Here is a 22056-nt window from a genome sequence, read left to right on the forward strand (position 1 = left end):
AAACTACATGCTCAGGGACCTCAAGTGGCTAGCATAAGGTCACACAGCCTAGTGCTTTCAGGTCTTAATAATGGTACCTGCAGAGGGAAAGCGCTCTGTGCTCATTCTCCATTTTTCCCTGCTGCCCCAGGCCCTGTGCCCAGTACTACACTGAGACGTTGCATGGCAAGGCTCCCTTCCTCCTCCTCGGCCCATCCTACTCCCATTGCAGCAGCACTTAGATTTCTCATGGGGTCTCATTTCCCTGATTGGGATGGAAGGTCTTGAGAGGCAGGGCTTGTGCCTGAGCATGGAGTGGCTGGAAGAAGTGTCCATGAGATTCTGTGTGTGGGATGGGCAAGAAGGCACTATCACAGACCAGCTCTGGGAGCCTGGGTACTCACACAGCTGGTGCTTCATTAGCAACAAGAAGTGGGGAGGTTCCTGGCTGGCAGAATTCTGAAATTCAGCAAAAGCTTGCAGAGAGCGCCCTTGGACCAGACAGGCCTGTTTGGGGAGCTGCTGCAGCTGAGCCAAGAGGAGGGGTAAGAGGTGTGAGCCTTGGTGTGGGGAGTGTTCAGACACGGCCCTGGCCCCTGGGCTGTTTAATCTGCTCGATCACAGAGCCAGGCGTGCTGCTCTGGGGTGGGTCAGTACACTCCATTGCACCTTTTTGCAGGTGTCTGCCTGGAACTCATTCCTCAGTGGGTCACCGTGAGGCTGGAGCATGTTTCCCTGTATTCCAGGAAAGCAGAATTCTCTGGAGGCCAAGATTTTGCTGGCTCCCCTGTGACATCTTGTCCTTACTTGTGTGGGGGTGTTTATAAGCCCAGCACTTCAGAAAGCTCGCTGAGTCATTGTGAGTCCCAAGTAGGCCAGTTTACTTGCAGTGGGCCTGCACAATTCTTGGGATATTCCAATGAACATCAGCTTCAGCCTTTGAACACCAAGGGAGCGCCAGAGTAGCTCTTGTGTGTGGGGCAGCCCCACCCAGACCCTGGTGAGCAGATGGTGCTAGCTTTCTTTGGGAGGGAGAAAGAGTTTGTGTTGAACCAGCCACTGCTGTCCAGTCCCATTTGACCAAGTGGCAAAGCTGGTAGGGTTGAGGGAATGATTGAAGCTGCGTGACCTCTGCAGGCTTGGGCTTGTGGCCTTTCCTTTACCCACACGGACTGTAGACGGACCTGGGCTGTTCCCTCTTCCCTGAGGTTGGGCAACGTTGGACACATGGGAAGTGGGATGCACATGACCCAGCATGGTCACAGAGGCAGAGCATGTTGATGTCACAGATCACCTGTCATTTCTCAGTGTTCCCACTTTAAGGAGAGTTAGGGTAGACTAGTGGTTCCAAGCCCAGTCTGGAGCCCCCCTCTGCGCATTCAGACTCTTGGAGCAAGTCAGAGCTCCTCTGTGGGCCAGTTTCCTCATTTGTACAGCGAGAGTGGTTAGCCGCTGGCTAATACTACTGTTTGCATTGTTAATTATAAGTAGACGCATTAAGGGCTCAGAGAATTGATTTACCCAAGACCATGTGGTCTGTCTTGTCAGATGTGGGACTAGAATGTGTGACCTGGCTCCCTGTTCGTCTTAGCAGAACAGAGCAGTGGGTAGGTGCCACAGGCTTCTACCTTTTCTCTGTCTCCTTACCGAGGTCATTCATTGCACCAGTGACAACCCAGCCCTGATACCTGGAATCCTGGGAATTTACCCCACGTGAAGAACAAGGACCATTTAATCCTTTAGGGTGAAGAGGCCATAAGGGGTGTTTTGATTATGTCCTTGGGCCAGGCTGGATTCTTTCATCTGTCCCTCCCTCTTGCTAGAGGCTTTTCTAAAGGTGAGGAGACCAGGCCTGGCCCCTGAGGTCAAGAATGGGAAATGGCACCCTTGGAGCCAGAGGCCAGGAGGTGAGTGCTGCCCAGGGTGGCATGTAGAGAGGTCAGATCAGTATGCGATATTACCTTGGCCTTCAGGCTTTGGAGGGGGGGGACAGGTGATGGCCCGTATGGAGGACTTGTACTGCATCGGCCTACGCTAGGTGAGACCATCCATCTTCTTGTGTGGGGCTTTGCATAGCTCACAGCCTGTCACTGTCACTTGTGATTTGTAACCTTGGAAAACACCTGACTGTGCATTCCAAACTTCCAGCGAAGGTATTCAGAACCTCCTAGTCTAGCCCCAACCTGTCTTTCTTCTAGCAAATATTTATTGACCATCTAACGTTCCAGCCGCTCTCCTAAGTCTGACACTGCCTTTCCGCCCGACACCTGACTGCCGCATTCCCTTGTATGCCATACCCTCAAACCGCCTGGTCTTTTTTCCTGAGTATGCCAGCTTGTTCACATCTCGCTCATCCGCAAGTATTCTCTGCATGCCCCATTTGTTTTTTTCTTTTTTCAATCTAAGTAATATATACATGCATTAAATAAAAAAAAAAAGAAAAAAGATAGTAGAGAAGAAACTTCAGTGACAGCTATGTCTCTTACAACTTGACCTACCATTGCTCCTACCAGGTGCAGCTCGAAGGCCCCACTGCTAGCCATGCACCCCCAGGCCATCATCTGGGACTGGGTCCTTGAACTGTGCCACTCCCACCATGGCCTGCTCCAAGGACAAGCAGGCTTTTGTCTCTGAGAGGCCAGGGACCTCTTTTTTTTTTTTTTTTTTTTTTTTTTTCGCTGTTTGGATGGAATTAATTTTACTTCCCTGATGTGTGGATGGGACTTTCATTTATTCCTGTGGCCCTAAGGAATAGCAGTGCCTCCCAAAACATGCCCATCTTAGTCTGTTTTCTGCGTCTAAAACAAAATACCTGAAGTTGGCTACTTTATTTTATAAAAAGGAGTTTTATTCAGCTCACAATTTTGGAGGATGGAAATCCAAAATTCCGCAGCCCCATCTGTGGTTTATCTGGCAAAGGCCCTGTTGGTGGCATCACAATGTTGTGATGACATCACAGTGATGGGAGTGCAGGTGAGTAGCAGAAGATCCCTTGGTGACCAGGAAGCTGAAACTCTTCCTGGGGGCAGCCTTGCTCCTTTCTGACAGCTCACTCTGAGAGATTAGCATGAACCCCTTTAGGGTGATGCCCCCAGGGATCTTAAGACCTTCTGACCTTCTTTTAGGCCCTCCCTGTTGAAGGCTTCACTCCCATGAACAGCTCCCTTTGGAGACCTAGTCCGCACCATGAACCTTTGGGGATACCCTCAGACCATCTCAAACTGTAGCAGCACACCAGGAGCCCTGCTGGTTTCTGGATCATGTCTAGAACCTGACTGTTGGGTGGCATGAATGATAATGGTCTAGGCTGGCCTTTCACAGCAACAGGTTCATCTACAGGATGAATGAGCTAAATGTGAGCCTGCTGGCCATTGGAACCTCCAGGGAACTTGGGCTTTATGGTTTGGTCTCCCCTGTGTGAACCACCACCACCACCACCCACCACCCACCACCCACCACCCACCACCCTACCACCCCTAACAACAGTTGGACCCGAACATGGAGTGAGGTCTGGACTATGTGCAGGATTCTGCTGGATGCTTTTTGTCCTCTGAGTCTCATTTCCCTGCCTTTCCTGGGTGGTTTTCCATCAAGCTGGATATAACTGAAGCAGTAGTTCTCAGCAGGGATTTTCAAAATGAGCTTTAGAACCTGTGTCCCTGAAACTCCCTTTGTCCTGCACCCTACAAGGAATACTCATGTGTTATCATCCTACAGCATCATCTGTTATTAGTTAATGGAAAAGCAAAGGAGAAAGGGGGAGAGAGAGAGACCAACCATTTATGGTTCACTTCCCAAATGACCACAGCGGCCAGGGCTGGGCCTGGCCACAGCCAGTATCTGGGAACTCTGTCTGGGTCTCCCACATGGGTGGCAGGGGCCTGTGTACATGAACCATATTCTGCTGCATTTCCCCAGGCACATTAACCCAGAGGTAGATCAAAAGTGAAGTAGCTGGGACTGGTACTGGCACTCTGCTGTGGGATGCTGGAGTTTCAAGTGACAGGTTAATCTGCTGGGCCCTGAGACCTGCCCCAGCATCCTTTTTTTCTGGAGGGAGGGAGAGAGGGTGACTGATTTGTAGGGGAGTTGTTTTCCTCTTGCTGATTTCTAACCTTCAGGAGGACTGAATCCTTTTGATTAAATATACATACATATGTATGTGCAAATGTGTACATGCTATGAGCAGAAGTTTCTTCTCTGTGTATGTATTTTTGCCCACTTGGAAGATGTTAAAAAAAGAAAAAAGAGGAAAAGGATGTGATTTGGAATCCTGAACACTGAATGAACATAATTGTGTTTCTGAAAACTGAATATTTTGGTTGTCTTAGCGGGTTTTTGGTGTCACTGCAGCGCTGGGTGATGGATGCACAGGAATAGTGCAGGTTGGTGTTGTGGTGTGTCACTGTGGACTTTGATGTGGTTTCCCAAGGGCCAGAGTGTAGAAAGTCCCACTGAGAGTGTTTTTTGGAGTGAACCTGGCGAGGGAGCTGGCTCCCTGATTGGAACTGGGAGCTCTTAGAGATTCCTTGTGGGCTGTGTGGCTCCCTCCTTGCTATGCTGTGGGTCTTCTCTGCATTGGCAGTGTGCACCTTCTGAGCCTTCCCTAGGGTGAAGCAGGGCCTTCCAGTGCGTTGGTGGTAATTGTGGATTCACTGTAGAAAGACAGTTCTCTCTCAGTTGCATTGTGCCAGCAAGGTCCCATCCTCCTGGCCCCTGGGCGGTGATATTTCAGGATAAGGAGGTCATATTGCATGGGAAGAAGGGACCTCCTTGAACCCATTTTTCTGTTCTGTGTGGTAGTTGATGGGAGCTGGTGTTTCAAGAGTGCCGTCTGCAGTATGCAGTGCAGGAAGGCAGTGAATGAATACATGGGGTGCAACTAGACGACTGGGGGAGGTGAGGCTGGGAAAATAGGGAGGGGCTGGAGTTGGTTCCTGCCAGCCTGAGCCCATGTCACTTGTGATTACATTTTGTGACTGTTGGTGCCCTTTGGGCACAGCTGGCAGATAGGATGGACTTAAACTTTACCAATTTGATTTCTAGTTCTGAAGCATATAGCGGAGGGCAGGGCTAATGAGATTTGCTATTTTCCTAGTGCTTGTTGAGCACAGAGCTTGCTGGGCAGCTTCCCAGAGCTCAGGCCCTGGCACCCCTGGGACTTGAGTTCGCAGTAAGGCCCGGAAGCCCCAGAGCACCAGGAGGCCACCCCTTTGTCTCGTGCCTGCCTCATACTGGCTCCAAGTGGGAATGGTGCACCGGTGTTAGAGTGTATGAGTTCTCCAGATTCCAAACACGCCACCTGCCTGTGGAACAGGGGAAATTTTTTAGTTTTAAGAAACTGAGAAGAGGCTGGGGGATCCTGGGCTGTCTTTAGGTCAGGGAGGGAGCACGGTGGCCGGGTGCTGGAGGCTGCAGGGACCCGGGCTGGGCCAGCCTGACTGTGTGCCAAGCAGCAAACTGCGCATGCTCTGTCCCAGGCTTAGCCCCTTGTCTGTCTCGGTTCTGAGCCCAGATCCTAGGGTCCTTATCCACTGCATCTTAGACAAGTCACTTTCCTTCTGGGAGCCTGTTTCCCTTTTGAAGAGGTAGGGGTGGAGCCACATGCCCCCTCCCTCCCTCAGGCCCTGGTTATGTGATTCCGAGAGCTCACCCTGGGACGGAAAACACATTTTCCACTCTGCCTCCTCCCCTCAAAGAAACAATAGGTCAGTGAGCTGGAGGAGGAGAATCTGAGCTGGGGGCTGACCTGTCACACCGCTCCGGCTTTCCTGGGAGTTTGTGGAGCCAAGTCAGTACGGATACAGAGCTGTTTCATGGCCTCAGAGCCCACCTATTGAGTCACGGCCCTCGGCCTGGAGGGGACTTGGCTCGGGCCACATACTGGGATCCAGATGCCCTGATTTCTGGATCAGAGCATCTGCCTCCTCCTTACCCCTGGGAGAGTGGACTGCAGCCAGGCAGGAAAGCATGGTGGGATGCTGGGACAGTGCAGAGCCCTCTCTGGAAGGCTCCCTGCTTCCCCCCAGGGTGTGCCAGCTGTGAACCCTGTGACTGCTATTGCAGGGAAAGTGAAGGGGCTGCTTGTGGGCAGGAGACTTTGTGACCCCCAGATGCTCTCCACACTCTCGCCTGCTCTGGGCTTTGGGTTGGCCTTGACTACAGCTGTGTTTTCCCAAGTGTGTTTCTGCAGAGTTGTAACTGGTTGTTCCGAAAGACTCTCCTTGCCAAAGAGGGAAGTTTAGGAAGTACCCTGTTAAACCTGGTTAACAGGTTTCTTTCCTGCTGGCTTCCTGGAGCCTTTCATGTACTGTGTGTGTGAGAAGGCCAGCATTAAACCAGACCCATGGAAATGGACTGCAAGGGAAGCAAGAGAACCATGTAGTGAGGCCACTGGGAGGAACCGAAACCCAGACAGGAAAGTGATTTGTAAAATTGGGTCTGCACTGTGTGTGTCTCTGTGTGTGGCTATTTTTAATCTCTTTCTTTTCTTCATGATTCATTCGTTTCTTTTTCCCTCCTGTCCATGCTCATTCCCCATCTTTGGTAATGTTAAAAAAACCCATGGTAAAGTATGCGTCACCCGGTTTGCTACCGCACTTTTAAGCATGTATTTCAGCATCGTGGAGTTCATTCATTTTCATTGTGCAACCGTCACCCCATCCTGTCTCAGCTCTCTTGATCTTGCAAAACCAAAGCCCTGTCCCCTTTCAACATTGACTTCCCATCACTGGTAGCCTGTGTTCTACATCTGTCTCTATGAATCTGGCTGCTCGGGGGACTGGGGACCTGGGTGTCTTCCTCTTTGTTCTGGATTTGTCCTTATAGAGAGCAGAAGCATTTGATGCCCAGGCGAGGGCAGGTGTGATCTAAGAGCAAGAGAAAACATAGGTACGTCTAAGAGCAAGAGAAAACATAGGTACGTGTGAGCTACCCCACACGGAGTTGCACCTGCCACAAAAAGCTGGTAAGCACTGCTGGGGAAGGAGGCCTGAGAAAGGGCTCCACTCAAGTTATCAGCCTCTTTCATGACTCAGAGGGTGAAGCCTGGGTGGAGTGGCGTGTCCGTATGGCTTGTGTAAGGCTTTTTGGGTTTTCATGGCTCTCCACATGGAGTTTAACTTCCATGTGACCATTATGGCATCTTCTCATCCCTGGTCCGTGATGAGACAGAGACGCATCATGGGAAGGCAGGTGTATTGGATTGACTGATAAGGAGTTGAGGTAACAAGGCAAGGCTGGCAGAAATTCCAGCTCATGTACTGCTGTCTACCTCCCCACCTGCTTGCCTGCATCCCAGGAACCACAATCTGCCTTTTTATGACTGGCTTATTTCTCACAGTGCCCTGTTTTCAAGGTCCAATCATGTTGTTACATGTGTTAGAATTTCTTTTCTTTTGTAAATAAAAAAAATTTTAAATATTTTTTAAAAATAAAAATAAATAAATTTTTAAAAATTTCCTTTCTTTTGTAACATGGATTAGTATGCCACTAAAGGGATTACTAATGAGATACCACGTTTTGTTGATGCCTTCATCCCTCTGACTTCTACCCACTCCAGTTGTTCCTCCTTCTCTGTCCACAGGCAGATAGAGTGTGCCCCACTGTCACTCATGTATTTCCGAGGCAGTCATTGGAAAGCAAAACACTAAGGTAGTGATTGTCTGGCTGTGGCCACCGCTCTGTCACTTCTTCCTGCCTGTCTCTGACTTCTTCCCTGAGGCTGGTGTGGTTTCCGTCACTCCTTGCCCTCCACATTTTTTTAGGCACCCTAGGCAGGCTGTGCCCTGGGTGTCCTGGGGCCCAACCTCAAATGGGTGCCCTGTACAGGCAGGTAGCAGATGGATGCACCTGTAGGACTAATGAGGCTTTGGCCACTGGTGTCAGTGGACCCAGCAGGGATTGGATGGCAGTCCTGCCTTTGTGCTCTGGGGTCACTTGCTGCTGCCTCTGCTCCAGCTGAGTGCCATTGGAGTAGGACTCTCCTGAGGTCGCCAAGGGTGTGGAGACAGCTGCTGTCCTTTTCTTCTCCTTACGGGGATGATGCATTTTGGTTTGTGCCAGCTGCCCCTCTTCTGTTTAAGAATAGGAGGGACGGGGTCAGACATGGTGTGGCGCCCGTCCGCAGCAGACATTCAGAAGCATGGAGAGACCCTCCTAATGATGTCACATATGGGAAGGGTGGGTGCGGACAGGCGTTATGACTGCAAACCCATGCAAGATGTTTCCTAAGGGCTCGTTGGGAATTATTCCAGAAGCTGGCCACCACACCCCCACAGTTAGAGAACCACCTCAAGGTCCCGGGGCTGGAATTAAGACCAGTGGCCTGAGGATGGCAGACTGTGGACCCCACTGCTTTCTGCTTTGCCCACTTCTGCACCTCCCACCCTCTCTAGGAGCCCCTGCCACCTCCTGGAGCCAGAGATGGACCCCTGACTGCCCAGACTGGATGAGTGCTCACCTGGGAAGGGGCCAGGCAGAGCGATGATCAGAATCATCTGGGGACATTCAAAACGGAAACATTTTGAAGCAGCAGGTTTGGGGCAGTGTCCATGGATGAGTGTTTTCTAAATGTTTCCTGAGTGGCTCTGATAATGCACCCTGCTCTGATCTTCTGCTTCGTGTTTCAGCCAGGGACAGTGGGGACCCACCAAGGAGACGAGAGGCCATGCCCGACGAAGCCACTCAGTTGGAGCCAGCATCGAGCTCAGGGTGCAGCAGCTAGTTCCTGGTTCTGTGTGCTTCCTCACATCCTCCTCCACCCCCTCACTCTCCTCTCCACTTTCCTGGGGCTCTTCAACTAGTTGTAAACCTTGCAGGGCCCTGCCCAGAGGAGAAAACAAAGGAGCTCTTGAAGCAGAGTCCCATGTCTCCCACCAAAAAGGGCTGCAGCGGGTGTTTCTTCCCTGGAAGGGCCCTGGCAAGGGCCAGCCCTGCCCACAGGCTACCTCAGCTCTGCCCGTGGCTGGGCAGCTCACACCCAGGCTTGAGAACCAGTAAAGTTTGTATTGTAGGGAAAGGTCTAGGTGACAGGTGACAGCCGGGACAGGTGGGTCTGAGCAATGCTGTCCCATATTGGTGGAAGAGGGAGAGTTAAGACACAGTACTCCACCCTTTACCCCAGCTAGTATCAGAAGTTACGTTTGTTTGTTCATTCATTCATTCCACAAACATTTGTCAGGCCTCTAGGATTAGTGTTTGTTTCTTAGCATTGGAGACTTGCCATGAGGAAGACAGAGGGGACACTTGGCTTCGTGGGGCTCGGACTGTGGTGTGTCAGTGCCTGGAGCTATGCCGTTGAGCCTCAGTGACTCCCCTCCACAGAGCCACCAGATGCATCCTTTGCCGGTGGCCCACAATGATGATGAGAAGCACATGTCATCCTGTGCCCTTTTTCAAAAAATGCAACGAAATTAACCAGTGTGCTCAGGGTCACGCCAAGCATGATGGACCAACTCTCTTTGATGCCAAAGCCTGGGTGCTGTTCACCACCATGTGGTTCTGCATGCTGAGTTATGGCCCGCTTTTTTTTTTTTTTTTTAATCAGGGGCAATTAGAAGAAAAAGTCAGGTGCAGTGTGAAACTTTTTTTGCTCTAGAACTTGAGCAATTTCAAGCACTAATATAGAACCTCTGCAGCTTCCCAAGGAAGTGTGGCCTACTCCTCCTTCCCAGAGAGAGAGCGCCTTGCTGTTGGGTCCCCGTCCATTGGCCCAGCTGACAGCCACTCAGGCGCCGTGTGTCCCGACTCAGCTACCCTGTGGTTGGCGCCTTCACTTGCTTCTCTTGTCCTTGGTCTTGTTTGTTGATGTCGTGTCCTCTGATGAAATGACTGATACGGGAGTAAATCAGTGGATAAAAGTCTCTTTCTCTGTCTCACTCTGTCACTCTTCTTTTTGAATGAACAAATCTTTTTGTAAACATCCTTTCACAGAAACATCTAGACTGATGTATTTGATCAGCTCTCTGACACCTGAAGTTAACCACCCTACCTACACATCTATGCAAGTGGCTGTCCCCCTAGGGTGCTGGGATAGGGATACAAAGAAGAGGAAAGCCAGCTTCTGCCTCAGAGGGATAAGACTTTTCAGGGAAGAAATGAAGGGACAGGACTCCTTAGATGTGAATGCTGACTTGTGAAAATGTGTCTTGAGGTGTGTGGCTGCTGAGGGCTGGAGTTTTGGGGCAGATTTCAGGTAAGGACTGAACAGGAGTGTTTACATCATGGCGTGTTCTCTAAAACAAGGACAAACGTGACTGCAGTGACTGTATAGCCAGCGCTCTGCCTGTAGGTCCTGCATGTGTGGATTCAACCAGCCATGCCTTGAAAGTCTTTTTAAGAAATGCCACCTGTACTGAACATATAAACTTGTATTTCTTACTAGTATTCTCTACACAGTACAGTGTAACACTTCCCTATGTAGCATTATACTGCGTCAGGTGTGGTCATCTAGGCTGCATTTAAAGTACCAGGAGGGGGCTGGTGTCATGCACAGTAGGTAAAGCCGCTGCTGGGGACACACATCTCTCATGTTGGAATGCACAGGATCAAGTCCCGTGTCTGCTTCTGACCTACCTTCCTGCTAATGTGTCTGGGAGGCAGCACAGCATGGTCCTAGTGTCCCACTTCCTATCTCCTTTATGGGAGACCCAGACTGAGGTCCTGGCTCCTGCATTCGGCCTGGCCCAGCCCAGGCTGTTGCTGTCATCTGAGGAGTGAACCCATGGATGGAACACTTTCTTCTCTCTCTCTCACTGTATGTCTCTCCCTCTGTTGCTCTTCTTGTTCAATAAGTAAAAATTAAAATGGACAGCAAAATAAAAGTATACCAGAGGGTGTATATAGGTTACATGCAAATATTGCATCATTTTATGCAAAGGCCTGGGGCGCCCATGGGTCTTGATATTGTCGGATGTCCTGGCACCAGCCCTTGCAGTACTGAGCAAGGACTGTGTTGCTGCGTGTCTAGCCCTCTGTGTGCGGAGTTTTCCCATGCTTCGCTTTGTTGCTGCTTGTTGACCCGGTCCCAAGTCTTCCCTTAATCTCAGAGAGGTGCAGGGATTCATGAAAGCTCTAGAAGAAAGCATAGCAGGGAGTTCCTGCTCCACATTCTGCTCCTTGTTCCCCCAATCCCCTTTACGAGACATAATGGAATCTACAAGAATGTGTGTACTGTGGAAGGGGATGCGGGGGAGCACTCTTTAAGAGGACAAGAGTGTTGGGCCCAGCGGTGTGGCCTAGCAGCTAGAGTCCTCGCCTTGAACGCCCCGGGATCCCATATGGGCGCCGGTTCTAATCCCGGCAGCCCCACTTCCCATCCAGCTCCCTGCTTGTGGTCTGGGAAAGCAGTTGAAGACCCACTGCACCCGCGTGGGAGACCCGGAAGAGGTTCCAGGTTCCCGGCTTCGGATCGGCGCGCATCGGCCCGTTGCGGCTCACTTGGGGAGTGAATCATCGGACGGAAGATCTTCCTCTCTGTCTCTCCTCCTCTGTGTATATCTGGCTGTAATAAAATGAATAAATCTTAAAAAAAAAAAAAAAAGAGGACAAGAGTGGGTGGGTGCTCTCTGTTTTCTCTCTCTCTCCCTGGGTCCTCACTAACCCACTGTTTGGTCTCCTCTTTCCACTCCCCTACAGACGCGAATGCAGAGTTTGAATCCGGATCCCAAAGCGCAGTACACGAGTATCTACGGAGCCCTCAGGAAGATCATGCGGACTGAAGGCTTCTGGAGGCCCTTGCGGGGCCTCAACGTGATGGTGATGGGTGCGGGGCCGGCCCACGCCATGTATTTTGCCTGCTATGAAAACATGAAAAGGACTTTAAATGATGTTTTCAACCACCAAGGAAACAGCCACCTAGCCAACGGTATTTTGAAAGCGTTTGTCTGGAGTTAGAAAGTTCTCTTCTTCAACACATCCTTCCCCGCGCTGTTCCTCCCCGTGGCCCCAGCAGCCTTGCGCCTCGACTTCGGCACGCTTGCTCATGAATAAGGAACTCTAGAGCCGTGTGTGCGCCCGCACACGTGCACACACACACACGCACACACACACTTTTGTTGTTGTTGTTCTTGTGCCCTTCCTTCACTCTCTGAAGTTGGGGGCACAGCAGTCACAGAGGTGTTTCTGTGTTTTGGTCATTGTTGTCGTGGTGGTGTGGGTTCTTTTTTTTTTTTTTTTTTTTTTTTTTTTTTTTTAATGCGCACCAAGGCAATTAATGCTGAGACCTCTGAAAAACACACAAAACAAATAGAAACACAACTTTTGAATACTGGATTCAAAAAACAAAAACAAAACAGTGATCGGGACAGCTTCTTTGAGACTTTTTAAAAACTGGCACAACAGGTCTCTACAACGCCAAGATCTAACTAAGCTTTAAAAGGTCAAGAAGTTTTATGGCTGACAGAGGACTTGCGCCAGTGCAGAAGGCCTTGCCTGCTTTAAGATCTGGGAATCTTGCCCCCATTCTCTTCCGTGTGTCTCAGTCTCGTCTCTCACCTCTCTGCAAGCAAGGGCTGAAGTCGTTTTGTTGTTTGGAGGGAGAGAAGTGGGTGGAGGGGTTGTGGAGGGCGACAGCTCTTACATAAGGCGTGTTTCACCAGGCCAGGCCAAGTGCTTGTGGTTCCTGGGGGTGGGGTGGCCTTGGCATCCAGTGGCTTTTAAGTCATTTGGGTGGGTATGGAATTGGGACTACAGATAACAGCACAAAATGTCCTCCTTTTGAGAAAACTCATTTAACAACTGGGACACCTGTGACCAAGCCATCATGGTGTTCCCTTTTTTTTTTCTGCTTGGAACTTAAAAGTGTCACTCCTGTTGTCACCAACCTTGGCCATTTGGAAATTTACCCTTTGTAGCATGTACAGAGATGTTCACTAAGTGAGCCACGCTGTGCTCTGCGGTGCCCTGAGTCTGTAACACTGGGGCTCCACTTTAGCTGAAACTGCCTTATGTAATGGTGTAGCTCCTCTGATGGGGGGCTGGCAGGAGCCAGTTGGTGCCAAGTCCTGCCCTGGGCTGTTGCTGCAGCTTCATGGTGGAGGCTGTGGTTGTGTTCTTGCCTTTCTGGGAATGATGACAAGTGTGGTGGGGTGGGATTGGGGTGGAGGGTGCTGGAGTGAGGGGTGGGGGCGGAGAGGGGCTGTTGCCTGCCTTTTCTGCGGTTCTCCTGGTAACCCATCCATCTTCCAGTGGTCATTTTAATTACCAGGCCCTGTCACCAGAGAGGGAGGAAATGCAAAGCCAAAAGCAAAAATCCCAGGCCTGACTGAGGCTTTTGGAGTCCTTGATTCTTGAAGCTAGGCCAGATAAGGTCCACAAGAAGACGGGCCATCACCCGTGTGGGCCCTCACAGCTATGGCACATGTACCCTGGAAATCTGTTCTTCTTGACTTCTCTCAGCTGTTTTCTTAAAAAGTGCCTGGATTTTAACTATAGAATGTTCTCGGAGATACCTCTTCTGTTTTTCCCCCTTCTAAGCCTCTACAGGATATTAGCCCCTTTGATCTCCTCGGCTTAAGGGCAGAGTGAGTTCATCTGTAGACAAAGGTGAGGGTAAACACAGTGAAGATCTAGACAGCGGATAAAGCCATCAGGTGTGCTTTCTGGATGGCCTCCAGCTTTAGCAGCTCTAGTCTGTGCCCAAGGTTGACTGCTAGAAACCCAAAGCGGTTTCTACAGAATGAAAGCCCAGTATGTCAACCTTCCCTGGTCACTTGAGGTTCCAAGCAGCAGTGATCCTCCGAGTGTAGCTGGCAGTGAAATGTGCAGTTTATAAGCCGAGTCCACAGCTCCTCCTGCTTTTAGCTTCCAGGGTCTTCCTCAGGACACCCGGTGCCAGAGGGTAATTTTCTGGAGTTTGTTTTGCAGGGATAGCTGGGAGTATGGCCACCCTGCTCCACGATGCTGTAATGAATCCAGCAGAAGGTAATGTCCCATGGTCCCAGGGAGGGGCCAGGAGGGGATGTGTAGAGGGGCAGAAGGAAAGGAGTATGGACGGGAGGGCCGAGGTGGGCGAGGGGCTCCTGGTTCCCAGGCAGAGCCAACAGGAGGCTTGAATTCTGTGTGACATTACTGAAGGCCGCCTGAGGGACCTTGAGTATGTGAGGTTTATGATCTTCCTGTGTTCGTCAACAGAGCTAGCTACTCGATTGTGGTCCACAGACTGGCAGGCAGCTTCATGGAAGGTGTTAGGCTAACTATCATGGTTGGATGATTGAATTACAGTACACACACGTATCAGAATAGTGCACTGTACTACAGAGAACAAGGGAGGGAAAGAGATGCTCATTCTACTGCTGGGACTGGATCTTCCCAAAGGAACCAGGAGCTTCATCTGGGTCTCCCACATAGGTGACAGGGACCCAGGGACTTGGATCTTTCTTGGCTGCTTTCTGAGATGCATTACCAGGTAGCCAGAATGGAAGTGGACCCGCCAGGTCTCTAACTGGCTCCCATGTGGGATGCCAGCAGTGTAGGCAGCAGCTTAGCACACTGCACCACAGCACTGGCTCCCGACATGCTAATTATTCTGCCTTACGCCAGGCCTTGTGAATCAGCATCCCTGTGAAAAGGGACCAGGGATATGTTGTAGCAAGCTCTGCTTGTGAGTTTTTGGCATGGTTTGGCATTGCTATAGAACCTGTGTGCGTCTCTCTCTCTCTCTCACACACACACACACACACCTGGGCCTTGCTGAGCAGTCTTAAGGGAGAATCCACCAGAGACCATTCATTAGAGTTTGTGTTTATTTTTTATTCGTTAGAATTTGCTTTATTTCTTTTTGTCCTAAGTTAAGATGATTATGGAAAATTCCAAGTATGGACAAATGTAGGGATTGAACTCCCTGTGAAACTGTCATTCTGCTTCAACAGTTCACCCTGGGGCTTTTTTTTTTTTTTTTTTTTAGCTGTTTTCCCCACATTCTTGTCTCTTCCCCTTTGGACTGGGATGTGTATCCAGCCCAGCAAGCTACACACACTTTGATTCTGTGCTTTATTTCTGTGTCTGAGCTTCCTCAGCTGAGTGAGCTCTGAAGATTGAGATGGTGTGGGACTTAGGACTGGATTACTTGCCAACCGGCCTGTTCTCTGCGGCTCACTCTCCACGCCATTTCCCCCTATTGGGTTGCAAGAAGGGGGAATCAGAAAAAAAGTAAATTTCAACATTATAAGTGTGGTATGTTTGGTTTGCTCTTGTTTTTTAAGCTTAAAAGCTCTGAATGGCTCTCAGCCGTCTCTGTCCCAGCAACCAGAAAACTCACTGTGCCCTTCAGGGCCCTGATGGGCTACACTGGGAAGTGCAGTATGGAGTGTTTATCAGTCCTGGATCCTGAGGTTTACCAGATGGACAGGCAGAGGCACCTGTTTCTTTGTGCTGGCTTCTGTATAGTTTATAGTCTGATGTATTGGAGCCTCACATGTTTTTCACTTTTTATTTAGAAAGTAGAGAACTCAGATGTCTCGTTATCTTTCTTAGGAGTCTGTGGCTTTGTTAAGTAAATTTACCTGTCCTCATGACTTTGAGGCAGAGTGCTTTGGTACCAGGAAAGATGTTTTTAAGTATTATATAGAGAGGGTAGGAATCCCCTGCAGGAAGGTGGTGGCTTGGTATCTTGGGATTTGGTTTCTGGATCACTGTGGTTGCTCAAGTTCCATACATTAAATGGCATCCTTCTGGATTACTTGCAAGACCTAATAGCATATACATGCTGTGTACATAGTGCTATTACGCTATATTGTTAGGGACTAATGACAAGAAAAATAGTCTGAGTTTGGTAGAGATGTAATCCTTACCCTCCTCCCCTGCCATATTTCCCCTCTGAAGTTAGTAGAACCCACGATACAGGACTGTCTGCTAGAGAAAGCCACCTGGATGTGGTGTGGGTTCTTCCATATGTGATTGACCTGTGCTCATTAACCATGCAGGAGGGATTTTTTTTTTTAATGCTTCCTGGAGGATAAAAACAAAAAGTTATTTATTGAAAAGCAAAGCACATCATGGCTATTCATTTGGCAAGGTTGGACACCATGACAACTCCAAGCGCAAGGGACCACAGTTAGCTGTCATTTGTCTGCTGGCTAGTGAACTCTAATGGTTGTTGTTAGTTAGAGAAGTCAGGGTCTGCCTTGGACATTGCCGCTGAATTTGGACAGTCATCATTGTAGTGTCTGTTCACCCTCTGGGGTGAAGACCTTGGAGAGAGTATAGTGATGGTGTGTAGAATGGAGGACAGCCAGGGCAAGCCCCACAGGCACAGGGGTCCAGTCTGTCGGCGGGTGCTGAAGCAGTTGCAAGGAACAGCCAGCGTGTGGGTAAGTGTGAAGTGGCTGCCTGGTTTGAAGCCACCTGATGTGTGTCTGGCAAGAGCCACTGAAAAAGTAGCCACCTTCCTTGCCCTGGGCACCGGAGGTGAAGGTACAGTTGCCCAGTGGGACTGTCCAAAGCTATTCTTCCGTGGAGGCTCTCGGGCTGGGGCTGTGTGTGCTTGCTGTTGGTGACCTCTTACCAGTGTGTCTAACCTGCTTGTTTCTCTTTATGGCTTGGCTTCCCGTTGCATTCCTACCTGGGGTGTGACTAAACCCACCCAACTGCCCACTGCCTGCCCCACGCGCCAACGCCAGTTGTGAAGCAGCGCATGCAGATGTACAACTCACAGCACCGGTCAGCCCTCAGCTGCGTCCGGACGGTGTGGAGGACCGAGGGGTTGGGGGCCTTCTACCGGAGTTACACCACGCAGCTGACCATGAACATTCCCTTCCAGTCCATCCATTTCATCACCTATGAGTTCCTGCAGGAGCAGGTCAACCCTCACCGGGGCTACAACCCGCAGTCCCACATCATCTCAGGCGGACTGGCCGGGGCCCTGGCTGCGGCTGCCACCACCCCACTGGACGTCTGTAAAACCCTCCTCAACACCCAGGAGAACATGGCACTCTCCTTGGCCAACGTCAGTGGCCGGCTATCAGGCATGGCTAATGCCTTCCGGACGGTGTACCAGCTCAACGGCCTGGCCGGCTACTTCAAGGGCATCCAGGCCCGTGTCATCTACCAGATGCCCTCCACAGCCATCTCCTGGTCCGTCTATGAGTTCTTCAAGTACATCCTCACGAAGCACCAGCTGGACAGTCGAACTCCATTCTAAAGGGATAGGCTATGGGAAGGGATTCCAGAATCTTGGATTCTCCAAATCCTGCTGCTTCTGTTCCCACCTCTTCAACACCCAGATTCTTTCTGCAGGCGCCCCCCACGGGCCTTCCGAGCCCTCCAATGCCTTAGAAAGCGTGGAAGATGGGGCAGCCACTAACTGGAAGGCCGTCCACAGGGGCATCTGAGGTGGTGGCGCTGTTAGGAAAGGTTGGAGAGGGGAGGGGAGTGAGGAATGGCTTTGTCTCTTCCTCCCCCAGGCCAAAAATGTAGCTTTGCTGCTTCACTGTGGCAGTCTCCTTCCTACATCCTTAGATCCCAGAGGAAGGGGAGAAAAGACACAGTGACTAAAAATCATTAAACAAAAGTTTTTATGTATATAAAAGTTCCATTACACAGTCTAAAATAGATGGATAATGTTTATCCTTTATTTTTCTACCTAGATGTTTTTGAATTTGTGTGTGTGTGCTTGTGAGTGACTACAGATAGTGTGACAGCTGTGGGAGAAAGTAAGAGGGCTGACTTCTAACGCCAGGCTACGTGCCTGAATGAGCACCCATGGAAGAAGTTGGTGCGTGTGGTCCCGAGTTGTGTTTGGCCCCTGCTAATGGAAATTTCACTTGAATGTAAAATAATAAGTTTGTATTTGGAATTTTCTGTTTGTGAGATTGAAGAAAGGTACGTTTTATGTATATATATATATAAATGTTGTATGACTTGCAGCGGCAGCTGGTTTCTTTTGCCTAGTCGGTCACGTGGATGTGCTCTTCTCTTTCCTTCTAAAATGCCCTGGACCAAGGAGCAGGCTCTTAGATGTTTTCTCCTGGTGTGTACACACACATGCACACGTGCTAGTCCATGGGACTGCCCAGAAGGTAGAACGGTGGGCCCTGGGAGGGTGAGGGCAATGGAGACCTCTCGCCCACTCACTGTGAGTTACGAGTGTCAGCTGCCCTTAGGCAGCACTGAGAAGCCCTTGATAGGGCAACGTTTGGCTACCCATTGAGCAGGTAATCGAGCTAAATTCCCTCTTTATTCTAGGACCTGGTCTGCATCACCCTTCTAATTCAGAGACATCAGGAAGCTTGGTCTAAGTGTGTGTTTATTGACACAGCAGCAGTTTACATCTGGCATTTGGCTACCTGCTACTCTTCCCCTAGCATTCGTTCCCCCAGCAGAGCCAATTCTCTGCCTAGTGACAGAACCAGGCCCTCAAGTCAGGGCCCCGCACTTGACCACTATCAAGATTGGATGGCTTCAATTTTTTCTTGGCGCTCCTCAGCACCTGTCTTTAAAAATAAGCACATGTGCATGGTTTGGTGGGCTCGGTCCTTGTCTGTCACCACAGTAGGCATCTACCCTTGAGCTGCATCTCAGGGGAGGCCTAGGCCTTGGCTCTTTTGGATGGTGTGACTGCCTAAGAGGAACTGGGGCTGCCCTTGGAGAGTTTCATCTCAGGACCTGTTGCCCCATGTAGTTTTTTGTTTTTATTATCTCAACAGCTTTGGGTTTTTAGGATGAAATAGTTGGCTTCTTTTTCCAGATTAGGGAGAGCTACATCAGGTTCCAATCCTTCCTATGCCCTGTGAGCAGAACCTTCCTTGGACAGCAAGGCTTGGCTGCTGACCCGTCGTTCCTGGGGACTGAGGGCAGCCTGCTTCTGTCCCACACCTGGGTGTAGAAAGCATATGGTGCCCATGCTGCCACCGTCACTATTTACTCTGTGACTTGCCTTGTGTTAGGAGGGGAAAGCCCAATTCTAAAGTCACATTAAAATCAAATCCTAAGGTAATTATTCCTTCTTCACCTTTGTTAAGTCTTCTTAAGGTATGCCACACTACTGAACTACTCCTGGTTTCTTATAGGATTTTGTTTGCTGTGATGTTTACAGAGGAAAGCATTGATTCTCTGGGAGAGAGCCTCCTGTTGGTGGGATGTCAGAGGGAGAGGTAGGACTGCATTTCAGAGGTGCAAGGCCTGGGCCTGGTGCTCTCGTCTAGAATGACTCACCTGGGGGGCAGCCACCTGTCTGTCCTGCCCGGTGGTCATCAGGTTGGTGAGTGACGTATCTGTCACAGCATGGAAAATTGTGCTGCACTTAACAGATGCCGGTATTAACTGCTGGGCTTTAATTTTCCCCTGTTGCCCTTAGCTTTGCCAGTGGTAGTGTTGCTTCTTTCAAACTGCAGGCTTGTTGCTCAATAGGAAAATTACATCACCACCCACCCCCTCTATAACCCCTCTCCCCCGTAACCAGCTTCATTTCAGGGCATGGACTTAATGGGTAAATGTCTTTGGAGTAACTTCTGCAACCAGCCAGGCAATTCCACTTCAACATAAGGTCTGCAGTGTGTGTGTGTGTACATTAGGTCTTTTTCCCAGACCACAATTTGAAATTCAACCACGTGCACATCGGTTTTGTTTTGGAATAAAGAATGGAACAAATTTTCAGCTTGTGACTTCTTCTTCATTTTGTATCGAATCTAGCTATTGCTGGCCTGTGTTCTATTTGTGGTTTCTCCCTCTTCTATGATGTCTTAGTCCGATTGCTATCCTTCAGAGTCCTCCAAGGCTGTATGTCTAAAACCTTGGTATGCCAGGAGGGTTTATTTGACTTTATTTAAGGTTGGTTCTGCCAAATACTAATGTATTGCTGTCTTCTGCAAGATGCACAGTGTGGTAAGGAGCCGGTGTGTGATTTCTGAAATATCTTTTAACTGCCTGGAGGAAAACTTATTTGTGCGCCTCCATTTCTGCCAACTCTCTGAAAAAGAAGGGAAAGGTGTGATTATGGTATGAGGATGTTTCTGATTTGCTGCTACAGTTGTAACACTGGAGCTAGAGAAAATAAAGCATTGATCTTTGCAGTGTTGTCGGCTCTGTGATGGAGTATGTATGCACTTTGAGTTTGAACACATGTGAGGACATGTAGTCAAAAGATGAAGGTATCCCAGAGTTCAAGTCTCTAGGCAGGACAGGAGGTTGAGCTATAGATAAGTTCTGCTTCCCAATCCCCCCTCTTCCAGTTCCAGCTCTTTCGATGTTGCCTTTATTCTTGTAAAAGGAGGCTGTGTGGCAGGCTGTGTATGGTTCCCCAGGATGTAGGGCCTAGGGTTTCCATTCCTGTTTCCTGTCCCTGGTCTGTGCATAGGGTTAGTCAGGAGCGTCCTGTGCTGGGGAAGGCTCTGAAGGTGATTAGAGTTCATGCTTCTTCAATATCACGGCTTAAGACAAAGAACATCACCTTTTCTGCACCAGATCTTATACCCCTATGATGAATGAGAGATAACTCTCAAGCCTTCCTGAAAATTAAAAAAAAAAAAAAAGCATATACATGTATCTGAGAGGCAGGGTTACAGAGAGAGGATCTTCCAACTGCTGATCATGAGCCAAGAGTTTCTTCTGGACCTGCCACTTGGGTGCCTGGGCCCAAACCCTTGATCTCCCAGTCATATTAGCAGGGAGCTGGATTGGAAATGAAGAAACTGAGACTGGAACCAGTGCTCGTATGATATACCAGCATGGTCCAATCCTCCCACAGTTTTGAAGATGAGAACACCTGGTTCTGTCATGACCACTGAAGCCCTTAGCGAGTGTGCAGATTGGAGATCAGGCCTGAGCATGACCAGAGAGGTGGGACAAGGGACTGGTTAGTGTAGAGGGCTGGCGATAGATGCATTCGTTTGTCCTTTTAGCAGCAGTCAACCCTATGCTATTGAAAAATTCACACATGGTTGCTTCCACCCACCTGGGGTTAATGCCAAGCACAACCTGTTCTTAGTGCATTCATTTCCATCCAACCTACACGTCCTCTCCATATCCCAGGACATCAGTCATCTTGCACATCTGAGGTGTTGACTAAGAACAGGACATCATACCAGTGCTGTGGGCCAGAGGGTGAAGTGCAGGATGTTGTCCCTGCCCTGATGGAGGATAACACGGAGGCACAACAGACTAATGGCAATGAAATCCTGATCCCAGGATACTAGTGAAGGCTGTTGTGGAAGCACAGACACCCAGGTTTAGGAGACAGTTGTCTTGCCCTTTTTACCTCTTTCTCCCCAGCCAGTGGTGCTCTGGAGCTGGCCTTGAGCCAACTCCCTAACGCAGATGGGGTGCATTTCTTCCTAACTTTGCATGTAGTAAGGTCATGTTGGTACCTTGAAATTATGGCATAAGTTAGCATATTTGCTCCACAGTATTTTGCAAGAACTTTTAAATCAGGGCTTCTGCTTACCAAGAGCTAGCTTGCCAGCACCCCACATAACATGGCATGTGGTTTGTGCCAAGTGTTCAGTAAAGGTTTACTGAGACAGATGGTAGATAGGGCTCATCCTCAACCTGGGTGCTCTCTCTGTAGTCCTACCCCTCTTAGTTCCTGGCTTGGTTCCTTAAGGCAAATGCCATCTCCTGTCAGTTAGACACTGTCCACATTCATTCTCAAACTCAGGTTCTAGAGAGATCACAAAAGCAAGGTATTCCCTTTTCTCCTGATTTAAATTCTCTTTGCAGTCTGCCTTTCCACATCTGTCAGTTCCAGGAGAGATCTCCACTCTTACCCATAGGACCTTAATGAAATAAGCATCTCAGAAATAGAATAGGCCCAATATTAGATCAGAGAAAGACTGTCCCTGGGAGGGAGTAGAGGAGTTAGCATTGCTTACACAGGAATGAAGCTTTGTGTGGTCTAAGATGAAATGGAGGGGTGGCCTAAGAGTAATGAGGGCTGTGATACTCCTGTGGGGAACTGCAAATAAGGGCTTTGACTGCAGTTGTGAGAAGCTTGACCTTTAAGCAATAGGTAATAGATAGTCATTAAGGGTCTCTAAGCAGGGACACTATGATTGGAACTCAGCTCTAGGAAAAGAAGTGGCAGAAGTGAACAGGACCAGGTGGGGAAAGCATACTTGAGGAGACCATGAGATAGACGGTCTG

At 49.6% G+C, this 22056-nt stretch overlaps 1 protein-coding gene across 5 annotated transcripts in view; it reads left to right on the top strand.

Annotated features, from left to right (window-relative positions):
• SLC25A37 (solute carrier family 25 member 37) overlaps positions 1–17531 on the top strand; it is a 35815-nt gene extending 18284 nt beyond the window's left edge. Inside the window, exons 2-5 of one of the 5 annotated variants that reach the window (XM_058670022.1) lie at positions 11617–11845; positions 13846–13902; positions 16599–16638; positions 16739–17531. In XM_058670022.1, coding sequence (XP_058526005.1) covers positions 11617–11845; positions 13846–13902; positions 16599–16638; positions 16739–17309 — 897 coding nt within the window. In that variant the 3' untranslated portion in view covers positions 17310–17531. Of the gene's footprint in view, positions 1–11616; positions 11846–11870; positions 12485–13845; positions 13903–16598 lie in introns of those variants that run through there. The other 4 variants (XM_004579058.3, XM_058670025.1, XM_058670023.1 and 1 more) reach the window with 4 other exon arrangements.
• The last annotated feature ends 4525 nt before the right edge of the window (positions 17532–22056 follow it).

Source organism: Ochotona princeps, chromosome 11 (genome assembly GCF_030435755.1).
Source record: "Ochotona princeps isolate mOchPri1 chromosome 11, mOchPri1.hap1, whole genome shotgun sequence".
Classification (NCBI taxonomy): domain Eukaryota; kingdom Metazoa; phylum Chordata; class Mammalia; order Lagomorpha; family Ochotonidae; genus Ochotona; species Ochotona princeps.